The following is a 21,083-nucleotide window of genomic DNA, read 5'->3' on the forward strand; positions in this document are numbered from 1 at the left end:
AATCCCTATCCTGCCCAACAGAATATATGTTTAAATCAATGAAGTTTGTTCAGGGTTTGTAAGGTCTTTGTGTAAGATAAGAAGTGATTATATCCTGGAGGCCTTTTGTTTACTTTAGCATTTGAGGTCCAAAATAAATGTAAAGTTTTCTTCTTGATGCATACTTTTTCAGCATTAGATCCACGCAATTGTGATACTTTTAACATACCTGCCTATCTTCATTTTGGGTGCCACAATTCTGCCAATGAGATGAAAATGCTTCAGAACTGTCCCAGGAGACTATTTCCAAAATCTTTTCTGCATGTTTTATGACACGAGTTCTTAAAGTGATATTTGCTCTTTTTAGAGCATTTTGTAGCTGCTGCTATTTGTCCAAGTTTCAGCTTCTGTAACTTTGTTCAAACTTCTACTAGGTTCATTTTCGATCCATTAAGCAGCACTTTGTTTCTGTAGCTGACGGTAAGTGAGACATTTCAGTATTCTTGTGTTTACAGTGCACTGCTTGCTACTGTAACCGATGAGCAGGAAAATCAATGAATGATACAAAACTGGAACAAAGCTCTGTGCTACAATTGCAGTTCTCCAGCGGTAATATATTTGAGAGAGTCACATATAAGCCCTCCTCCTCTCTGGCAGTGTATGTACGGCACACATACTTGGAAGTTGGAGGGTGTCTGTGGAACGTGTGGGACGATAGGTGGAGGTTTAAGCAAATACAGTCAATAGTGCATACATAATTAGATAATAATTGTACCCCTAGGGAATGTTGGAGCACAGCGGTCGAGAGTACACATGTGGGCTAACATTTTTTTAAAAGGAGAAGTGGGAGAGCCCTCGGTGGTAGAAATGTTGTACCTCCTCACAGATTATGGAGATTTCCCTCAAAGAAATGCGAGGAAAATGTGTCATTTTATCCAAAGGTTTTGTTTCCTGGGCATTCCTGGGAGGAAAGAGTAATAAGATCCACTCAAGTCACACCACCCTGGTCTTCCCTTGGTGTCTAGCTTTCAGAAATGTCTGAGTTTAGTAGGTTTGCCTGGGTAGCCGCCAAACCCCGACCACTGTGCTGCCCACATCGCCAAAATGGGATGCATTTCTTGGCAAAAATCTTATATTTCCACATTGGTTTTTGGGGTCTTTCCTGTCACTGGAAATCGGCCCACCCACACGTGTGGTATTGATTTTATCAGGAAATAGTAGAGCTTTACTTATTATCACCTGAATTAATCTCCAATTTTTGGCAGCTAAATGTAAGCCAGCGAACAAAAAAGAATACATTTTGCGTAATGCCGGTTTATTACATACCCATTTTTCATTCATTCGATTTTAGCATGTTAATTGAAGCATAGTTCGTACACAATGAAAACTCTTTAGAAACTGCAGCTGACACACCAGACCGGGGAATTGCTTTTTTTTTAGGACAACCAACAAATACTGTATATTCTTGTGAACTGAAAGTTATATTATTTTTGTAACTCGGCCTTGGGGGTCAAAATTGAAGATGAAAGTTCACCCATTTCTGTTACTTCCCTTGATTTTTACATTTTTTTAAATTCAACAATAAGTTATTTTAGGAAAAGCTTGAGCAATCTGGGTAAATTACCTCTTGCTGAATTCCAAATTGTGTCTATTTTTCAGAAATGTAGTTTTATGTGTTCACACATGGGTTTAAACTGTTTCCATCAAGCACATCAATTAGGTAGAAACCACAAAAGGAAAATAGGAAAAATTGACTGCTTCTTAGTAAAATGCAAAAACTGTGTTTAAAATGATTTTTTTGAAACCTGAAAGCTGGAAAGATAGCGATCTTAGCAGAGCGAACCTTTTGATGCCATTTTTATAAGAAAACTGATACGCTTTCTTACACAGCACTGTTCTCCCAGTTTTTCCCATTAAAAAGAAACCCAATCTTTCTTTTGGTTATTTTCTAAGTTTAGCAACGGGGATTCTACACAACCTGGCTATCTGTTGAATTCCCAAAATATGGCAAAGAAAATTTGGCTTGGATCCCTTTTGTAGAAAAAAGTTATGAATGCGTAAGCACGAAGTGCCCCAAACATCAAACAAAAAGATTCAGGACTAGAGCTACTGGTTGCCTCAGTAGCTAAAGAATGAAGCTTCTGGATGTGGTTAGTGATCTAGGGCAGTGCTCTTAACCTTTTGACTTTTGTGAACCCCCACTTAACAGTTACTGGACCTGGGGAACCCCACTGAGGCAGCAGTGGAAGCCTTTAACCCTGGCATAAACAATTTTGAAGATTTGAACGTCAAAACAATACACAAAAATTCAGAAGCATTCATCGAACCAATACACAAATGCTATAATATTTTATTAAATGAATATAAAAAAATAAAATAAATCATTTTAATAGTATAGTTGGACTTTTCTAAATTTAACTGAGATCACCCATCTTCCATACTATTTTCTTTTTGATGCATTTGCACTGCTCCTGTCAATCAAACTCTGGACAACTACTTAATTTTTAACCTCTAATTTCAAATTCCTTCACTTTTACTGAAGATTTGAAAATGTTCAGTTTCACATTTTGCATCTTTATTTATACACACTGTATTAATGTTAATAATTTTTAATTTTCTAAGCAGTCACGGGCTGCATGATTAGGCTTCGCAGATCCCCACTCGTCTCTGGATCTCCGGTTAAGAAGCATTAAACTAGGGTATCCGTGCAGTCTCTGTCCATGTTTTCTTGGGAGCTGGTATCACGGCAAAGACTCAAGTGTATTGATTTTTTTCAACCTTACATCTGCACAATCTTTTTAATCATTACATCTAATTCTTAATGTAAATGAACATACAGACAATATTACTTTCCTACAGCTTGGGAACATTAAAATACACATGTTCATGCAAATTCTCCAAACTTCGGTATGTTTTCTGTTGCACAGTTTCCTTAGATGTCTAAGGGCATTGTTTTTAAATATCAGTACAGGATTAATGAAATAAAGAATTGTGGTTTGAACTACAAAGTGAATTGATATTTTAGGTAAAATATGTAAACGCCATAAAGAGGCAAAACTGGCCTCTCCACTCCTTCCATGAGTGTCTTAAATTAAATAGCAAAATTCCAATACGTTCAACTTGTTCCCACCAACTCAACCGCACATGCTGATAGCATGAATCCAGAATGAGTTTAGTATTGTCGTCCCAAGAGCAATGTCAGTCTTGTCAACTGTTTAAAAAAAAATCTATCTATCTATCTATCTATCTATCTATCTATCTATCTATCTATCTATCTATCTATCTATCTATCTATCTATCTATCTATCTATCTATCTATCTATCTATCTATCTATCTATCTATCTATCTATCTATCTATCTATCTATCTATCTATCTATCTATCTATCTATCTATATTATCATTTTCATCAAAGTAAGCATAACATATAAAAAGCAACAAACGTCATACTACATGTAGTACCCAACACATTGTCATTTATAAGTCTAATATGGTCCTTCTTTCACACCCCGTTTTCTAGATAGTGAGGTCGCAAGTGCACCATCATGAACATGCGTAATGCAATTGACAATTTCAAATATGACACAGATCTGTAGTATCGATACATGCTTGTTTCTCGTTTATTGCCCTACCCACCATTCACAGTATTGGATTGCAAATAAGCCATCGGTGGCACCATAAGTCTTTTGGCCTTGACTTCATTGGCTGCTCCTCAGCATACAGTTCCAGTTGTGTCTTATATTGTGCCTGTCAGGCATCCAAGACACTTTTGTAGGGCTAGATGTACTCTTCTGAAGCAATGCCACTCTACATTTTGCTAGTAATAAGCTTACTGACAAGATATTCCGATTTAGTGACCGGAAGTCTCTCGCAGTCCCAGTAGGCAGATCGCTGGCTTGCACTCCAGCCTTGCCCCAATCATATCAGATAGTGTGTCTCTGACTTGAACCCAGTATTGCCTCACGCGTGGATATGATAACGCAGATGTATAAAGTCAGCCTCTTTGGCTCCGCAGCGTACACAGTTCGAGTTGCCCTTTAACACATACCTATATAAGTGCATCGGGGGACAATACATTTGGTACAAGAACTTCAACTGAATTACCCTCAAATTACAATTTCAGGTAAGTGTGCCTGATTGCCCACAGCAAAACCTCCAATCCTCTTCCCCCTTGGGCTGTGGTAACACCGCATTCCATTTGGCCAACACTTTGCCACCTCCCTGTGTCCCATCCTCCTGTGCTGCAGCATATAGTTTAGTAATAAGGTGCTAGCGCGTCGCGCTGGTGAGCAGTACCTGTAGTGTCATGAGCGTCGGAGGTTCACTGGGAAAGTGTGGATTGTGTACGTTTATGGCTGCTCAAAGTCGGTAATATAGGAAGACAAATAATGAGGTGTTTGCCCACAGAACTATCTCATTAGGTAGTATTAGGAAGTTACCATTTGTGTACAAATCGCCATAGTGTGTAGTCCTGCCTCCCGTAGCATCTGGAGCGATCCATCCTCCTGTGTCACCGTTATGTCTGTATGGTGTAGTAGGGGCACCACAGGAGCATCCAGCTAATTCTTCCCAGCTCACCTAGCCAAAGTGTACCAAGCGATCAATGTAGTGTGTAACATGTTAATCTCATTTTGGGACATCCCATTTCACTTCTGTGGTAGGATGGCCCTGAGTGGGATCGGAGCAGCATCATGTTGCTCGCTACATGAGGTGTGAAATCATGCCGCATTCCAGAAGTGTGCGAAATTTGCCTGCGTGCACTAATGATATAGCATAAAATCGGGGGCACAGAATCCTCCATCCACGTTTGGGAGGGTGAGGACCTCCCAGCTGATCCTCGGCTTCTTGCCCGCCCATACCAGTGTGATCAACAGGGAGTGCAACTGCTTAAAGAAGGAGTTGGACAGTACTATTGCAATGTTATTAAATAGGTTTAGAAACAGTGACAGTACCGCCATTTTTATGACTGCTAGTCTAACCGTCAGGGAGAGCGGGAGGGTCGTCCAGGGCGCAACTGAATCTTCCAATCTGGACATTTCCTTGCCATAATTCTCACATTTCACAATGTTAGGGTCTCTGTGCACCCATACCCATGAATAATTGACAGGGCCTTTCTCCCACTCTAGCGGAACCCAATGTCGCAGCGTAGGTGTTCGCGGGAGGACTATGGATTTCGTCCAGTTGATACACAGACCAGAGTAGTAATCCCATTTTATATACTCTCTATTTACCAGGGCCAGATATGCCAACGGTTTACTAATGTACAGCACCATATCTTCTGTATATAGTGAGATATTCAAGGGTCATAGATGAAATCTAAGGGCAGTAAGGGCGTGTTTCTGCTGAGTAATGCAGGCAAGCAGCTCCATGGTAAGCACGAATAGCAGCAGCAACAGGGGGCAACACTGCGACGTCCTCATACCGACACTCAAAGCATGTGATGTGTGACCATCGACACGCACCTGTGCTGCTGGGCACTCATATAAAAGGCATATCCATTTTAAGAACGCCTCTGGTATCCCTATGCTGCCTAATACCACAAACATCTATATCCACGCAATAGAATCAACGGCTTTGGCCGCATCTAATAGAACCTCCGCCTGCAAGGTGGGTTCCACTTGATGTAATAGTGCAAAGATAGTGCGTAGGTTGTGTGTAGTTGACTGAGCCGGTATGAAGCCAGATTGATCTGGCAGCACTAACTGTGATATCAGGGGCTGTAGGCACACTCCAATCACCTTGGCTAAAATGTTGGCATCTATATTAATGAGAGATAGTGGCCTATAAGATTTGTACCGCTCCGGAGCCTTGTCTGGCTTATCAACGTCACTATCAATACTTCTCTCAGAGATGGCGGTAGTGTGTGACTAAGGTAGGCTTCCTCCTACATTGCATGTAGCTGCAGAGCTAGCACTTCGGCATGCTCCTTATTAGAACCCTCACGTAATCTCATCTATACCTGGGGCCTTCCCATTCGGAAGGGCATGTATGGCTTCTCTGACGTCTTCCACAGTCACTGGCTGAGCTAAGTATTCTCTCTGCCCTGGCGAATGCCATGCCAGTGTCACCCTCTCTAAATAATGGCCAAGCTCGATCAGTGATGCCGAGCTGCATGGCTCATATAGACTTGCATAAAATCTCTTGAACTCCTCCACTATATCTGAGTTGGAGTTGAGTGCGGCCCCATCATCGTTCACCAAGTGGACAATGGGGTCTGGGCCTTTCTGTGCCTTTAGGTTTTGAGCAAGGCTTTGCCTAGGCCTCCCACCTTCAATGTACGTACTTACGAAGTGACGCTTAGAAATGAATCGCGCCTCTTGTTCTGCAAGGGTCTCAATTTCGGTCACGTGTTCCCTAATAGAAGCCAATCTGGCCTCTTTTGGCTGGCATTCATATTCTCTCTACAGGGAATTAAGCTCATCTTTAGTGTTTTTTAGCTGTTTTCAGTACCCCCACTTGAGTGCCTATACATGTCCTATGTATTGTTACTTTAAAGGCTTCCCACAGAGAGCTCCAGCTTGATACTGAGCCGATATTTAATGCAAAGTACTCTACGATCACTTTCCACACCTCCTCTATGAATGCCGCATCTAGGAGTGCTGCTGGGAGAAAAGGCCAAGTGAGCGGTGTGGGAGTTACATGCGCCAGCTTCAGTCGCATTAGGACTGACAAATGGTCTGATAAAGTCTTAGGTAAGTAGCATGGATCTTCTACCCACTGTAGACCTCAGTAGATATAAGCCAATAGTCCAATCTGGACCATGTGCAGTGTACAGAGGACACAAATGTGCCCTCCTTCTGTGTAGGGTGTCATAGTCGCCAGGCATTGACCAGCCCATATTCTTCCACCCCACTACGGATCACCATAGCTGCCTGCTTCCCATGCCAGCCGGTGTTTGATGAGCGATCTTCTGCAGGGTTAGGTATGTATTGAGGTATGTATTGAGATCCCCTGCCCAGAGGATATGGGCCGGCATAGTGGAAAATATCAGTCTCCAGGTGTTAACTAGTCTCCAGAGATGTTACCTTGTGTGACAGCAGTGACAGCTATCATCCTATGTGCAATTAATAGCCGGCTCTGGCCGTCCGCATAGTGAGCGTGGGGGGTACCATGCGCTTGACCAAAAGTAGGACCCCCCCCCTTGAGTATGTAGAATAAAAGGAGGTTAGCTGGCATGATGTCCAACGGGCACCTATAGTGCTGTCTGATCGCCTATCCAAATGTGTTTTCTGCAATAAAGCCACATGTATGCCTATCTAGAAACCGGAGCACTAGCCTAAACTTATGGGGATTATTAAGACACATACCTTCCATATAATGAAATTTATGCTATCTCCTGCTCACCGCCATTTAGTCATTTCACTGAAATGGGAATGGTGCATGGGCTTCTATACTGCACTCCCTGCGTATCACGGAGAACAATGTATATTTTGTGTGGGTATACAAGATTCGAACAACCTAACATTCTTCCCCTCCCACTTCAGCAACCCAGCTGGCAAAAGACATCCCCCAAAAAACAATGAACATATATAGTTTCAGCATTATCATTACACTCAATAACAAATAAATTGTAGCACCATGTGTTTGACTCATCTGGGGTGCTCCCTCACTGGTATTCACCAGGTTCCCAGTCTCCCTTCAGGTGTATGGAGGTGACCGAGTTCACAGGATCATAGATATGCATCTTAAATCAGCTTGAATATGTCGACAGCTTTAACGTTGTCACAACCTCGCTGAGTGTCTATAAGTAGCTCCTGGTAAGGCCTAATGCTTAGTGTAGAACGTCAAATTTCTTCGTCATCTGCATTTGTTGTGCTCTGGGCATGTTTACCAGGTGAGAGTGTCTTCAGGTATTCCTTGGCCGCTTTAGGCATCGTGAAGATTTTCTTCTCACCTTGGTGTTCCACATGTAGGCATGCTGGGTCCAACATGGAATTGGAAATGTCTGCTTCTTGTAGCTGGTGCTTGATTGGTAGAACCTCCCTCCTAGCCAAAGAGAAATCAGGATAGAAAGTGAATTTGTTTCTTTGGTATTGGACTTGGCCCGTTTCTCGGGCCAGCCAGAGGGCAGCATCCCTATCACAAGAATTCAAAAGCTTCACTATGATGGAATGCAGGGGAGTCCCAGGCAAAAGGCTGCATCAAGAATGCACGGTGTGCTCGTTCTATCACCAGCAGTTGGGATAAGTTCTTGGCACCAAATATTGTCACCAGCATGCCCTCAAAATAAGTTTCCATTTTGACAGCATTTATAGATTCTGGGACCCCAATTATGTGTAAATTATTGCAGCAAGAGTGCGCTTCCAAGTTCTCGTTTTTTGCTTGAATAACTGCCAAGACGTGCTTCATGTTCAGGTTTTTCGAGCTCTTAGTTTGAATCTTGTCTTCGACCTTAGATATCCTCTTTTCTGTTTCTGTGCTGCGTGACAACTGCCAGGAGTGTTGCTTCTAGGGTGTTCCCTTCTGCCATCCTGGTGGGCTGCCCCCCCCTCCAAACCAGTATCCGAGGGTTGTTTCGCAGAGCCTCTTGTCTTGCCTGCTGCTGGTCCGCCTTTCCCATTGTGAGCACTCAAGATCGTTAGCTTCCTAACATAGGCAGCTGACCGTGCAGCGGACCCTAACAGAAGGCAATCCTATGTGACTGTGGCAGCGCTGCACACACCACGCCCCGGAGTCGTGGTGCCTGTGGTGTCAGATGGTGATCGCATATGACGCCAATATCGCCCAGGTGGGAATGCAAGATGTGGGAAAACTCACTGCACTGTTCCGGAATTGCACTAGTCCTTAGTCACACTATTGATGCATTTCAACTCTCTTGTCCCCCATATTTAGACACAGTCAGATAGTTTAGCTGGAAACTGCAGGCCTCTGATGCTCCTGTCTCAAGCACCAATGTTTGCTGTAGCACAGCACATCACCGTGGGTGTCCTCGTTTACCACATTATTTTCCCTTTTGGAACGGATTTTAGCGATGTATTATGTAGAATAGGTGTTTTCTGCAGCGTGTGTCGAGGCCTTCTCCAGTCATCACATACCACTCAGCATGGGTTCACCATGCCGAACCACTCAGCATGTATTCCCCACATCTACAGACGCCGACCACGCTGTGCTGTTTTCAGCTGTTTGGGGCCTGCCGTGGTTTGAATGCATGGCTCCCCATGTCCACAATGGATGCCTGTCCTTCCGGCAGTGTCCACGGTCACACCACCGCCCGTATGTCAACACGGCCAGTTAGGATCCTTTGAGGCATCCGCTTCTGCTAGGCCGAGCCCTGGCCTCAATTTGCATGTGCGGACTGTGAGGCTGCCTAGTATCCTACTGCTGAGGCACGCCAGGGGGGAGGCACCGCCGGTTCAATCCTGCTTACCTCCGCTGTAGTTCTTGGTGTCCGCTCCACTTCACGAGGCTACCGGCAGGCTCCACACAATGTCTCTGGCCCCAGTCTCCTGTTGTGACGAGGTCATCAAGGAGCCACGGCGGACCAGGCTCTGATCCTGAACTCCCAGCCCGGCCGTGCCGATCTCTCCTCCGCCTCTCAGTTTCATGCCGCACTGCCTCAATAAATTATTTTCTATAGACCTCACCAGGTGATTCAGGCCAGCGAGGGGGCACCGCAGGTCTGGGCCCGATTACCTCCACTGTAGTTCTTGGTGTCCTCTCCACTTCACGAAGCTATCAGCAGGCTTCACACCGTGTCTCTGGCTTCAGCCTCCTGTTACGACGAGGTGTTCCAGGAGCCCCCACGGCACAGGTGCTGTTCCTGAACTCCCGGCCCAGCTGTGCCTATCTCTACTCCGCCTCTCAGTTTCGTGCAGCAATGCCCCACAAGATTATTTTCCGTAGACCTCACCAGGTGTTCAGGCCAGTGAGGGGATATATATTCTTTACAATTAAGGGGAGGATGGCCGAATTTATGGTGGATTTCCCAAACCCATTGGGAAGAGCTGCACTAAGGTGTGGCCATCTTGCCATGGACTTTCCGGTGCCCCCTCCCACCTCATTCCCCCCCAGTCTTGTCAACTTCTTGAGGTGTTTTTTTCTTTCTCCTCTGTAATTCTAGTGGTTATTTATTTATTCAGGCATCTCAGATGGGGGCAAATGTTCCCGATTGCCATAATGGAAGGCTGGCAGCTCTAGTTCTCTGATCATATCATGTTGACCAAGCACATTTATTTTCATCTGTCTATGGAAGTCAACATGGTCTCATTGTGAGTTCTAGTCCTGGACTGCGGTCTCTACTCTCTCGTTTTTTCACTCAAATGTTGTGACTCTGGCTTTTCATTTCCCTAATTTCTTAGGTTGATCGTGTTTCTCAAGTAATCAATTTGCCTCTGCCTGCATTGCCTCCAAGTTGTCCTGTTTGAGTGCACCCACAGCAACTGTTCAATGCTGCAAAGATGCAGGTTCCCGGTCTCAATCTGTCAGATTATACTCTTTCCAGTATGTGGAATTTGCTGCACATTTGAGTTTGCTTTTGGTGGCAGGTACCAGCGGTGACATTTTTAAAGAAACGTTTTCATCATAACATATTCCTTGAACTCGGCTATGCTCTTGGGAGGGACTTTTTGTCATGGGGCTCCAATCAACTGAAACTGTTTTCTTCACCTTTCAGTTCCTACTTCTTCAGCTGTCAAAGTTGCTGAGCTTCAGTCTTTGGTAGTAACCCTAATTTAAATGATTTCTCAAGGAGTAACAATGCCTAAAACAAACCGTTGCTAAATGATAACAAGAACTTTGCATCCATTAGTCCTTTTTGCAAGTCTTAGTTTCCTTATCTTGCCCATCACTTGAAGAGAGAAATGTCCTTTGGGGTCTTGAGGGTCTTGAGGGTCTCTGATCTACCGTCCCCCTGGCGCTATTGGACAATTTCCGAAAGGAATCATTGAATCAACCATAGAGTTAGCTAGCAGGGTCTCAAATTTTATAGTACTAGGAGACCTGAATCTTCATTTCAATAATCCCTCAGACACCACCGCCACAGAATTAACTAAAGATCTTGCGGCATGTGAACTGAATTTGATAGTCTCACACCCTACCCACTCTAAAGGGAACCTTTTAGACCCCATATTTTCCAATATTGTGGACCTAACATCAGCAGAGCCATACCCCACCCCCTGGACAGATCATATGGTCATCCCCTTCATATGGAATACGCCCACACCCGGTCCAACAGAACCGCCCAGTAAAACTCTGAGTAGGCGGTGGACGAAATTAAAAATGAACGAATGGGCAGAGGCACTGAATACAAGTGAACCTCAGGTCGACCAGGACATTGACAGGGCTAATATGGACTTTAACCAATGGATTGAATCATCATTGGATAGGGTGCTTCCTAAAACAAACATCTCCAAAAAGAAAGCCTCCACTAAACAACCTTGGTTCACGTCTGAGCTAAGGTCCCTAAAACAAGAATGTAAACGGTTGGAGAGACAGTGGAGAAAACACTTTGTGGAAGAGAAAAAAACTAAATACAAACTCTCTCTAAAAAAATATAAATCTGCTCTTAACGTGGCCAAATCCATCTTTTATGCAGAAAAAATAGAGATCTCAGCTAACGCCCCAAGAGAGATGTTCAAGATAGCTAAATCCCTGTTAAAAGCCCCTGACCCGCCATCTTTACCACTCTGCACGGAGGAGGCTGATGCTCACTGCATTAATCTGGCGAATTTTTTTGCTGAAAAAATTCAAAAGATCCTCCTGTCCCTCTCCCCTCTACCTCTTGAAGAATCCATCCTCCCTTTGCCAGATGATACAGATATTATTCTGCCTTGCCTCCCTTCCTTTTCCCCCCTCAGTACTGAATTGTTGCCCACGCTTTTCAACTCTGTAAAAAGCGGCTCCCCGCTAGATCCTGTCCCTATGAATATTCTAAAGTTAGCCTTATCCAACATCAGTACATACATTATCCATCTAGTTAACACCTCACTTGAATTAGGAAGGGTACCCCAAGACTGGAAACTGGCAATGGTTAAGGCCCTGTTAAAAAAGCCTCATCTCGACCCCCAGGACTTTTCCAATTATCGTCCCATTTCCCTGCTCCCCGGCATCAGTAAACTCGCAGAGAAATGGGTAAATAAACAACTAGCATCCTTTCTGGAGACCCATAACCTGCTCCACCCAACCCAAACTGGGTTTCGGAAAGGACAGGGCACGGAGACGGCACTGCTGAGGGTGGTTGAGGATTCCAGGAGGATTCTGGACGCAGGTGGCAGCGCGGCCATTATCCTCCTGGACCTCAGTGCCGCCTTCGACACGGTGAACCACCGTGTCCTCCTGTCTCGTCTTAAAAAACTGGGCGTCAAAGACAGGGCACTCATGTGGTTGGAGTCCTTTCTTGGTGACAGATCCTTTAAGGTCTTTACAGAAAATAGCTGCTCTCCATCAATGCCATTACAGTGTGGGGTGCCACAGGGCTCCTCCCTCAGCCCCACACTGTTTAATGTTTATATGGCGCCCCTGGCAGAAGTAGTTGCCCCCTTTGGGATCCAACTGGTAAGCTATGCTGACGACACCCAGCTAGTTGTTTCTCTTAATCAGTTGGAATCCTCCCCCTCCAGGCTCTGTCACTGCCTGGAGGCAGTAGCAAACTGGATGGACCTGTCCCACCTGAAATTGAATGGAGGTAAAACGGAGCTGATGCTTCTAGGAAAACGAGCCACATTTGACAACTCGATACATTGGCCCTCCTGTATGGGTCCAGGACCCACTCCAAAGACCGAGATAAAGAGTCTCGGCTTCTGGTTGGATGCAGAGTTGTCATTTAAGATCCAGGCAAGGAAAACAGTAGCCACTTGTTTCGGACTGCTGAAAACAATCCGGAAAATCCTTCCTCAGTTACCCGAGGCAGCAAAGAAAACCATTGTCCAGTCCCTTGTTCTATCCAGGTTGGATTATGGAAATGCGCTCTATCTTGGAGCCCCCGTGTCGGTTATCCGGCAACTTCAGGTTGTCCAGAATTCCGCAGCACGGCTACTCACGGGCACTAGCCATCGTACATCAGCCAGGCCCGCACTTGGCACCTTGCATTGGCTCCCCATAAAGGAGCGAATCTATTTTAAGACCCTCTGCACGGTCCATAAAACACTCTATGGGAGTGGCCCCCCCATTCTAGATGATATGATCAGACCTTACAATCCTACCAGGAATCTTCGCTCGAACCAACAAAATCTGCTGACAGTTCCTAGGATCAGCAGATCCCGCACAGGAGGTCGCCTGTTCTCGCACAACGCGGCTGGGCTGTGGAATGCTCTTCCCCCACCTCTCCGCCAAGAGCCTAACCTCCTTGTCTTTCGAAAAAAGTTAAAAACTCTTCTGTTTCCAAAAAACTAGTTAAAATAACTCTTCATTTTTAACCCATCTCTGCTTGGTTAGTCTTAAGCGCTGGGATGCTCCCGAGTAGCCATGCGCTATATAAGAGCCTTTTAATAATAATAATAAAATAATAATAATACTTTGTATGATGTGTAGTATAACTGATCTAAGCGTGTATTGTAGTCATTTTATATGTATTGTCTCAATAAGTGTTGTTTCTTTACTACAGGCGGCAGAAAGCAGCCCTGACTGTGAACGACTTCAGCTCAAAGACTTAATTGGCTCAGAGATGAAGCACCTAGCAAGCTATCCCCGTCTGCTGGATAACATAATCAAGCACACAGATGGTATGGTTACCAAAGTATTTACTCTGGATATCTAAGTACCAATCACAGAATTCCTTTCGGAATGCGTCCTATTTTAATAGCTGTAGATTGGATGAGTGATACAGAATCACTATTACTGTTGCTATGCAAAAGGTATGTTTATTGCCCTCCCTTTGTACAGGAGAAAAGGAGAGTAAAGCCTTACAGCCCGCTGCTGAGGGCTATACCAGTTGTTAAAGGCTCTGATTCCAAGATATAGCCTGTATCAGTGGGAGAGTGCCTTTACCAACTGGTATAGCTTGAGGCAGAAGGGCTTTAAGGCTATTAGAACATTCTATCCACTATGGATAGATCGTTCTAAATTAGAAAGAGAGAAACATAAAGACAAACATCGCGATGTTGTAGCAGAAGGCTTATACCAGCCATAATAAGCCCAGAGCTGCTTTATTGTTGTCAATCGAGCTCCCAACATTTCAGTATTGAATAATCATTACAGCCTCCACAACACTTTTTTTGTTATTTCATTGACGTAATGTTCATGCATCCCTAACCATTGCTTGAAGGTGTGACTCGCAATAATGATTTTCGTCACGTGGATGTTAATAATGGAATAATCTAAGAACTCACTTGCGTTTAAGGTTTTATTCAGACCATCTCCTTTCAATTTGGGTTGCAAATCTATGCCTCCTTTGAATGGCACCCTGTACTCCACTTCTGTCAGATTATTTGTCCGCTAATTGAATGGGAGAGCTGGATCCTAGGTTTTGCCCGGGTCTGTATTTTGGGAACATATTGGTGTGCTCTGGTCACCCCAGCTAGTAGTAACATATTGCGGGATCAGGAAGAGCACAGAGGCTTACAGTAAATCAAATGGTATTCTTTTTTTTAGCAGATTGTGACATAGCTTGATATGTTGCGTGGTCTTATAGTAATGATTACAACAAGTTTATGTTTGTGTCTTATAACCCCACTCATTTCTTTCTGTTTTTTTAAACTAGTATATGATCCACTTACCAAAGACAACTTGCCTATTTCTAAAAAATGGAACTGGTATATTTCCTGAGTCTAATATCTGTAGTAACTCTCCCTCACATCGTTCAATGTTTCTTCTGTACTGTGGATCATTTTAAAGCCCAACAAATTGGCATCTAATCAGCTTGTTGGGTCAACATGATATTGTAGTTCATGAAGGACTACAGTTGTCAATGTTTTGATTGCTTCTGGAAGATCGGAAACTGGTCTCCGTTTTCTTTTGTATTGAATTGGCAATTGAGGTCCTTTTGACGAGTGCTGTGACCTCCTCTTGCATCAAGCTGATCTAACCTGACTTTCCTATTGGACCAGATTTATTAGAAGAGGAGATGCTCTGGGTGAATTTCTCTTCTAAGATCTTTGAAACTGAGCTAGCTCTGGCTATGATGCGATCTTCTGAGATGTTTGTTAAACTAACAATTGTGTGAGAATATTTTCCTTTGCATTTTGGTTGTTGTAAACTGGTTCAAATACTTCCGCAATTTTGATACTGTCTTCAATCTTTTACAAAACTCATACTGCTATTGTAGTGATTAGCAAAGGGTTAAGGCAGAGAGTAGATCAACAGTTGCCCTCAGGTTACAGTGGCTTTCCCTCCAAAATAGATTGAGTATTGCAAGAAACTAAGCTTTCTGTGCATCGGTGAGGCCCCTGTAGAAAATGAGGAGGGCTGACCAAGTCAGGCCCTATATAGTGTATGAAAAGGGGAAGGGTATGACAAGAAACGAGATCTTCTGCACATTGGTAAGATTGCTTTGTCTGCAAATACACATATTTAGTTTATTCAGTCATGAACTTGTGCTCATAAAGGATAAGGACCCTTCCAATCTTTCCCTAATTCATACAGTGAAGAATTCTGTGGATAAACCTTAGGCAGGCACTACAGTCTTTCTTAATGATAGGTGAGAACATATTCTGGATTCTTCATTCAACCCCTTTTTCTGGAAAGCAGTTAATTGCCGACCTCATTTACAGGTTCGACAAAAGCCCTTGTTTCAGCTGCAGCTAGAATCCTTGACGCTGCTGAGACTTTGACCTGCCTTTGCGATTCGAATTTCTGCTATTTCTGTACCTATTGGTGGGGCTGCTTTCCCAGTATTATTTCCACCAACAAATCAAACATTGGTTTAATACTTAATTGGTCAGCATAACCACAGATGCAGCCATTCTCTCTTCCACGGCCACCTTCCCTTTACCAGGCCTCCAGGATAATGCTGTCATAAGTGCTGCCTACATTGAGGAAGTCCAAAATGGATGTATTGTTTTGTAAACTTTATTACACAAAAACAAACATGACATAACCACTGCCTGAAACACAGGTGGATTTTTGAGCATTTTTAGTAAGAGATGTATCACCACTGGAATCCAAATTCGGATTACACTTTAAAACATATTGTACAAACAGCAGTGATTAATATTGAAATGTCTATCCAAACATAAAACCTCTAAACAATAAAATGCAATAATTTGTTTAACACTTTTATATCAGATCACTATTCACGTTAAACGATGACCCTGTAACACGTACCTCCTCAGCACATCTTCAACATTCATCATTGTCACATGATCAGGCCCAGATACTGAATTCAGTACATTTATATGGATCCTAGGCCATGTGCTCATTTTCTTCTACAGGACCCCAATGGTTGTGGCTACCCCTTCTTGTAATTCTTAGAGTAGTAATAATATTTAGATCCCATTTAAACTCTTTCTATTATTTACTTTTTCAGGGTTCAGTTTCGAAAATAGAGTCTTTTGGTGAACTGAAGTCACAGTGTGCTCTGCTAGATCGCTTTTAAAATCCTTCCTTGCCCATTGCATGCGTAACAAGATTGGACCCTCTTAGTCTAACCTCCCTACCCCTTACTGATTTAAATCTTTTGAATTTGTAAATAATTGCAGTGAAACTTATCAATGTTCGGTCCAATAAATTACTTAACATTCTCAAATGAAGCAAACACTTGAGCTGCATTAGTTTCAATTCATTTTGTGCTCCTCATTTGACCTCATTTGTAGTTACTATTTCCCTGAAACTGTTCAATTACTCCATCATGGAAAAGATCGCCATCCCATGGCTCCACTGACATTAAATTGAACTTTGCCTAGTTCTTCTTTGACCAAGACCTACATGCCAGGGCATGCAGCTCAGCAACAGTGATCTCCAAGTGTCTCAATGTGCTGTTTTTTAATCGCTGTCTCACTATTGCTCGTATTTCATGTCCAAATAACATTTTCCATGCTCCTTTGTATCACCATTGGTTACCTCTGTAACATTGCCCACTCCTTTACTTCACCATTGGCTGCCTCTGTTACATTCCTGATCCTATGCATCACCATTGTCTACTTCTATAACCATTTTCTATTGAAGTTTTCTCTGCCCACTTGCATTCAAATCCTCTCTGGGACACCGTTTTCTCCTCCTAAGTCTAATGGAGCTGCACAATTTCCAGGGGAATCTATTGACTCCGCACCCACTACTCTAGTTGGAGCCTCACCATCTCATGCATGCCTTTTCGTTGGATACTTCTAACCACAGATTCCTCACCTTGTGAATACCCCCCCTGGCTCCAACTGATTCAGAAATATTTTACAGCATAGCCCCCCACACTAGCAAGTGGCTCCATTTGGCTCCACGTCAACCTCATTCTGCCCCAGAAGTGACAGCCGAAGCTGTGTCAAAGCATCACTCTTTTGCACCTGATGTCAACTCCTTTCTTTCCACACCTTCACACACGGGTCCTGGAGCTAGCTCCCAACTTTTTTCTCATCAGTTTACAACTTTTCTCTAAAATTGTTCCTTTCCACTGTGCAAGAGATAATGATGCATGCTAAAACTACAAAGTTTATACCTTGTAGGGACCCCGTGAGGTGTGTCTCCGGTGTTTGGATTTGGGTCACAACTTCAATTCATGTGAGGAATGTGCCCTTATGAATCCAAACTATTTATATTCTTCTCAAACAAGAGTAACATAAATGTCTATGTGGACCTGGGGAAACTTCGTTAGGTTCTTACCCAGCCATCTCAATCGAAGAAACAGCCTCCTTTGCTGTGATCCTCAGATGCACAGCAGAAGTCCGAGACTTTGGGATACCAGATGTTGAAGTCAATACCAATGTCCTCACAGAACTTCTACCACCTGGACAGGCTTTGTCCATGCACTTGTTATTATTTAGTGACAACCAATCTAATGGGTACCTGGGCTAAGCCTTTCCCTTACCCACCTGCGAAAAGGCAGATAGCCACTCCATAGAACTGCTTCAGGTTATCCTGCTTTCCTGACACAACTCCTCACACATGAGAGCCTGATAGTTCAGGCATCTATCAGCAGAGTTAACTCCTACTTATTTCTTACGGTCCCTATAGACAGGGAGTCAAAATGAGTGGTAGCATTCTGAAAACAAAAGTTCTTCTAAATCATCCTAGCTCTGCCATTAGCCAATGCAAGCTGTTTAGGTATTCCCATGTAGTATAGAACATGATCACTAAGATCTTGTCAACAGTCCTAGGGGTATTTCTTGCCGGTGCAAACTATTTAAGATTTAGAAAAGGCCCTGGCACACATACAAGGAGTGTTCTAAGTTAATCACTTATAGCAGAGAGACAAGCATAATGTATCTGCTCCAGCCAACACGTGTTTCATCGATCGGGACAAGAGACCCGCGACTTCCTCAGGGCTGGAAAACATATATAAAACAGAATATCAGCCCACACATATGGGCACAATTGATGCATACTGTAAACATGATTGTATAAGTGGTCCCAACTGTGTATATATATATCATTTATATGCAGAGAAACCATCAAAAGCACAAATAAGTGAGCCAATCATTTCACCGTACAAGTGCCTATTTGTGCTTTCAAACATATTATAGTGTCTGATATATAATTCCACGATATTCGAAATTATCTAACGTGGTGATCAAGACAGTATTCACTCCAGGAAGCAATTGAAAACGTGGTGAAAGGGTTTATAACTGCTACAGCATAGGGAATAGGGAAATATACAGAGATATAAGGGACATGAGCGCATACCAGTTATGTTAATGGTGTGAGTTAGTAGGTTATGAGTACTGGGAATAGGACCAGGCCTACCTTAATGTGCACTGGATATCGTTTTGAGCCTAAAATAATGTAGAGTGTTATCGTCATGTACACATATCTTGTATTTTCTCTATGTATGAAGATGCGGAGCCACAATATGACCATATACTATCTGGGAGACATACCTTCTGGCTGGTTATAATTCCGTCCCAGCCTTAGTACGGTGGGCAAAATTTCAAAGGAGATTGGTTGCTTCTGTCCTACATATATCTGTAAATTGAAAATTGAGGATAATCTGAATTATTAGGGTCAGATATCACTTTACAGAAGCCCGCATCATTGTGAGAGTGCACATGTGAATAAGTGCGAGGCGTGGATTATAACGGCAGTGACGTGCTTCAACATGGCAATCAGAGCAATGTGAGTGTACTGAACCAAGTTATCACGCTATGGCAGTATTAGATAACCCTGGGCGTAGTTCGCGAAGTAGCACTACGCGAAGCTACGCAAAGTTTGCTTCGCACTACGCGAACTACGCGTAGCACTTCGCGAACTGCGTAGCACCCTGTTCGCACTGTGCAAGATGTCGTTTTCAATGATTGCACAGTGCGGACAAGCAACCGGCACTGTGCAATCATTGAAAACGGCATCTTGCACAGTGCGAGCTGTAGTTTTCTGCTGCTCGGGTAGATTTTTACTCGAGCGGCATCTTTCTCAACGCGGACTGGTAGTTTCTCATCGCGACCGGTCGCGAGCACACGCGACCACTCGCAATGAGAAACCTGACCTCCTCGCGTTGAGAATCTCGCCAGGAGGTTTATTTTCCACGCTCGCGATCGCCAACTTGATGTTGCTGATCGCGAACGAGGAAAAAGTCTCGCCGGGATGTCATTTTGCTTGCTCGCGGTCGCCAAATTGACGTTGAGGACCGCGAGCAAGCAAAAAAGGACCGCTGCACTACGCAACACTACGCTATGCGTGTTTGCACTGTGCTACGTGCAATTCGCGTAGTGCGAAGTAGCGCAAACTTCGCAAACTATGCGAGTGCAGCGTAGTGCTTTGCCCAGGCTTAGTATTAGAGAGCATCAATTATTGTGCCAGAGTCTTTAAAATGGCAGAGTAAGCTTGATAAGTATCATCAAGTAAATCATGTCAGACAACTTGAATTATCGTGGTACTGGGTGAGCGGAATTATCATGCGGGCAGTGATAAGAGTACTTGGCCAAGCAATAAGTGGCTCAGATGCGTTACACAAGTGTGATTTAGTTATATAGACCTCGGTGAATATGCTCCCGTTTGAGATTCCATGCATCTGAAAATTAGCAAATTATTTAGTAGCGAGTCCATGTGGGCGCGCCATCGTGTGTGGTATAAAATTGAGCGGGCTGCGGCTGAATATTTCAAAGTGAGATTGATAAGTATCATCAAGTATATCATGTCAGACAACTCGAATTAACGCGGTAGTGGGTGAGCCGGCGGAATTGTCATGCGGGGCAATGATAGGAGTATTGAGCCAACCATTAGGTGGCTACAATGTTCAACATAAGTATGTATGGTGAAAAAAGATAGGTGAATAAGCTATCGTTTGCGATTCCATGCCTCTGAGATTATCAAATTATTTAGTAGCAAGTCCATGTAGGCACGCCATCGTATGTGATAAGAGCAAGCGAGCTGCAGTTATCGATATGGTGAGCGAACAGAAGCAGGCAAGAGTACTGACGGACATATGCCACTTACTTGTGTGTCCCTTGTGCTGTACACTCATTAACATGTGTCGCTGTCGAGTATCTGGGGTCGTGGTGCTTGATGGCCCTTAGGTGCTCATCGTTTCTCTCTTTGAGTTGCCTAATTGTACTTCCAATGTAAAAACAGCTGCATTTACAATTGAGCATGTATACCACATATCGACTATTACAGTTGATCAGTTGGCTAATCTCATATTGTTTCCCTTGATGACTCTGGAATGTTTTAGTGTTATTCATTGCTAGAGGACAAATTTGGCAGCTGCCACATTTGTGAAAGCCAGTACATCTCTGTGTCAGCCAGTTAGATTTCGCAGAAGGTTTAGGGTAGCTCGGACTTATCAATGATCTGATGTTCTTTCTCCGTCTATATGTAATGAGAGGTTGATTGGAAATGTGTTCTTTCAGTGATTTGTCTGCAAAATTTGCAGCGACACATGTTAATGAGTGTAACAGCAACCGGCAAAAGTGAGCGCCACTTCCACCCAGGGCACAATCATCTCACCTTTATTCTCTTCAAACTATTTAAGATGTCCAGGATGCAGTAAAATACATCAGAACTGCACACTGCTGATTGCTTAGGCAGAGCAATCAATCAATCAATCAATCATAGCATTTATATAGCGCGCTACTCACCCAGAGGGTCTGAAGG

The 21,083-nt window shown here is 43.6% G+C and overlaps 1 protein-coding gene across 1 annotated transcript in view; it reads left to right on the forward strand.

Annotated features, from left to right (window-relative positions):
- LOC146772748 (rho guanine nucleotide exchange factor 11-like) overlaps positions 1 to 21,083 on the forward strand; it is a 249,882-nt gene that overhangs the window by 64,964 nt on the left and 163,835 nt on the right. Inside the window, 1 exon segment of the mRNA XM_085637026.1 lies at positions 13,519 to 13,636. Within this exon segment, the coding sequence (XP_085493152.1) occupies positions 13,519 to 13,636 (118 nt within the window).

Source organism: Triturus cristatus, chromosome 12, assembly GCF_964204655.1.
Source record: "Triturus cristatus chromosome 12, aTriCri1.1, whole genome shotgun sequence".
Classification (NCBI taxonomy): Eukaryota; Metazoa; Chordata; class Amphibia; order Caudata; family Salamandridae; genus Triturus; species Triturus cristatus.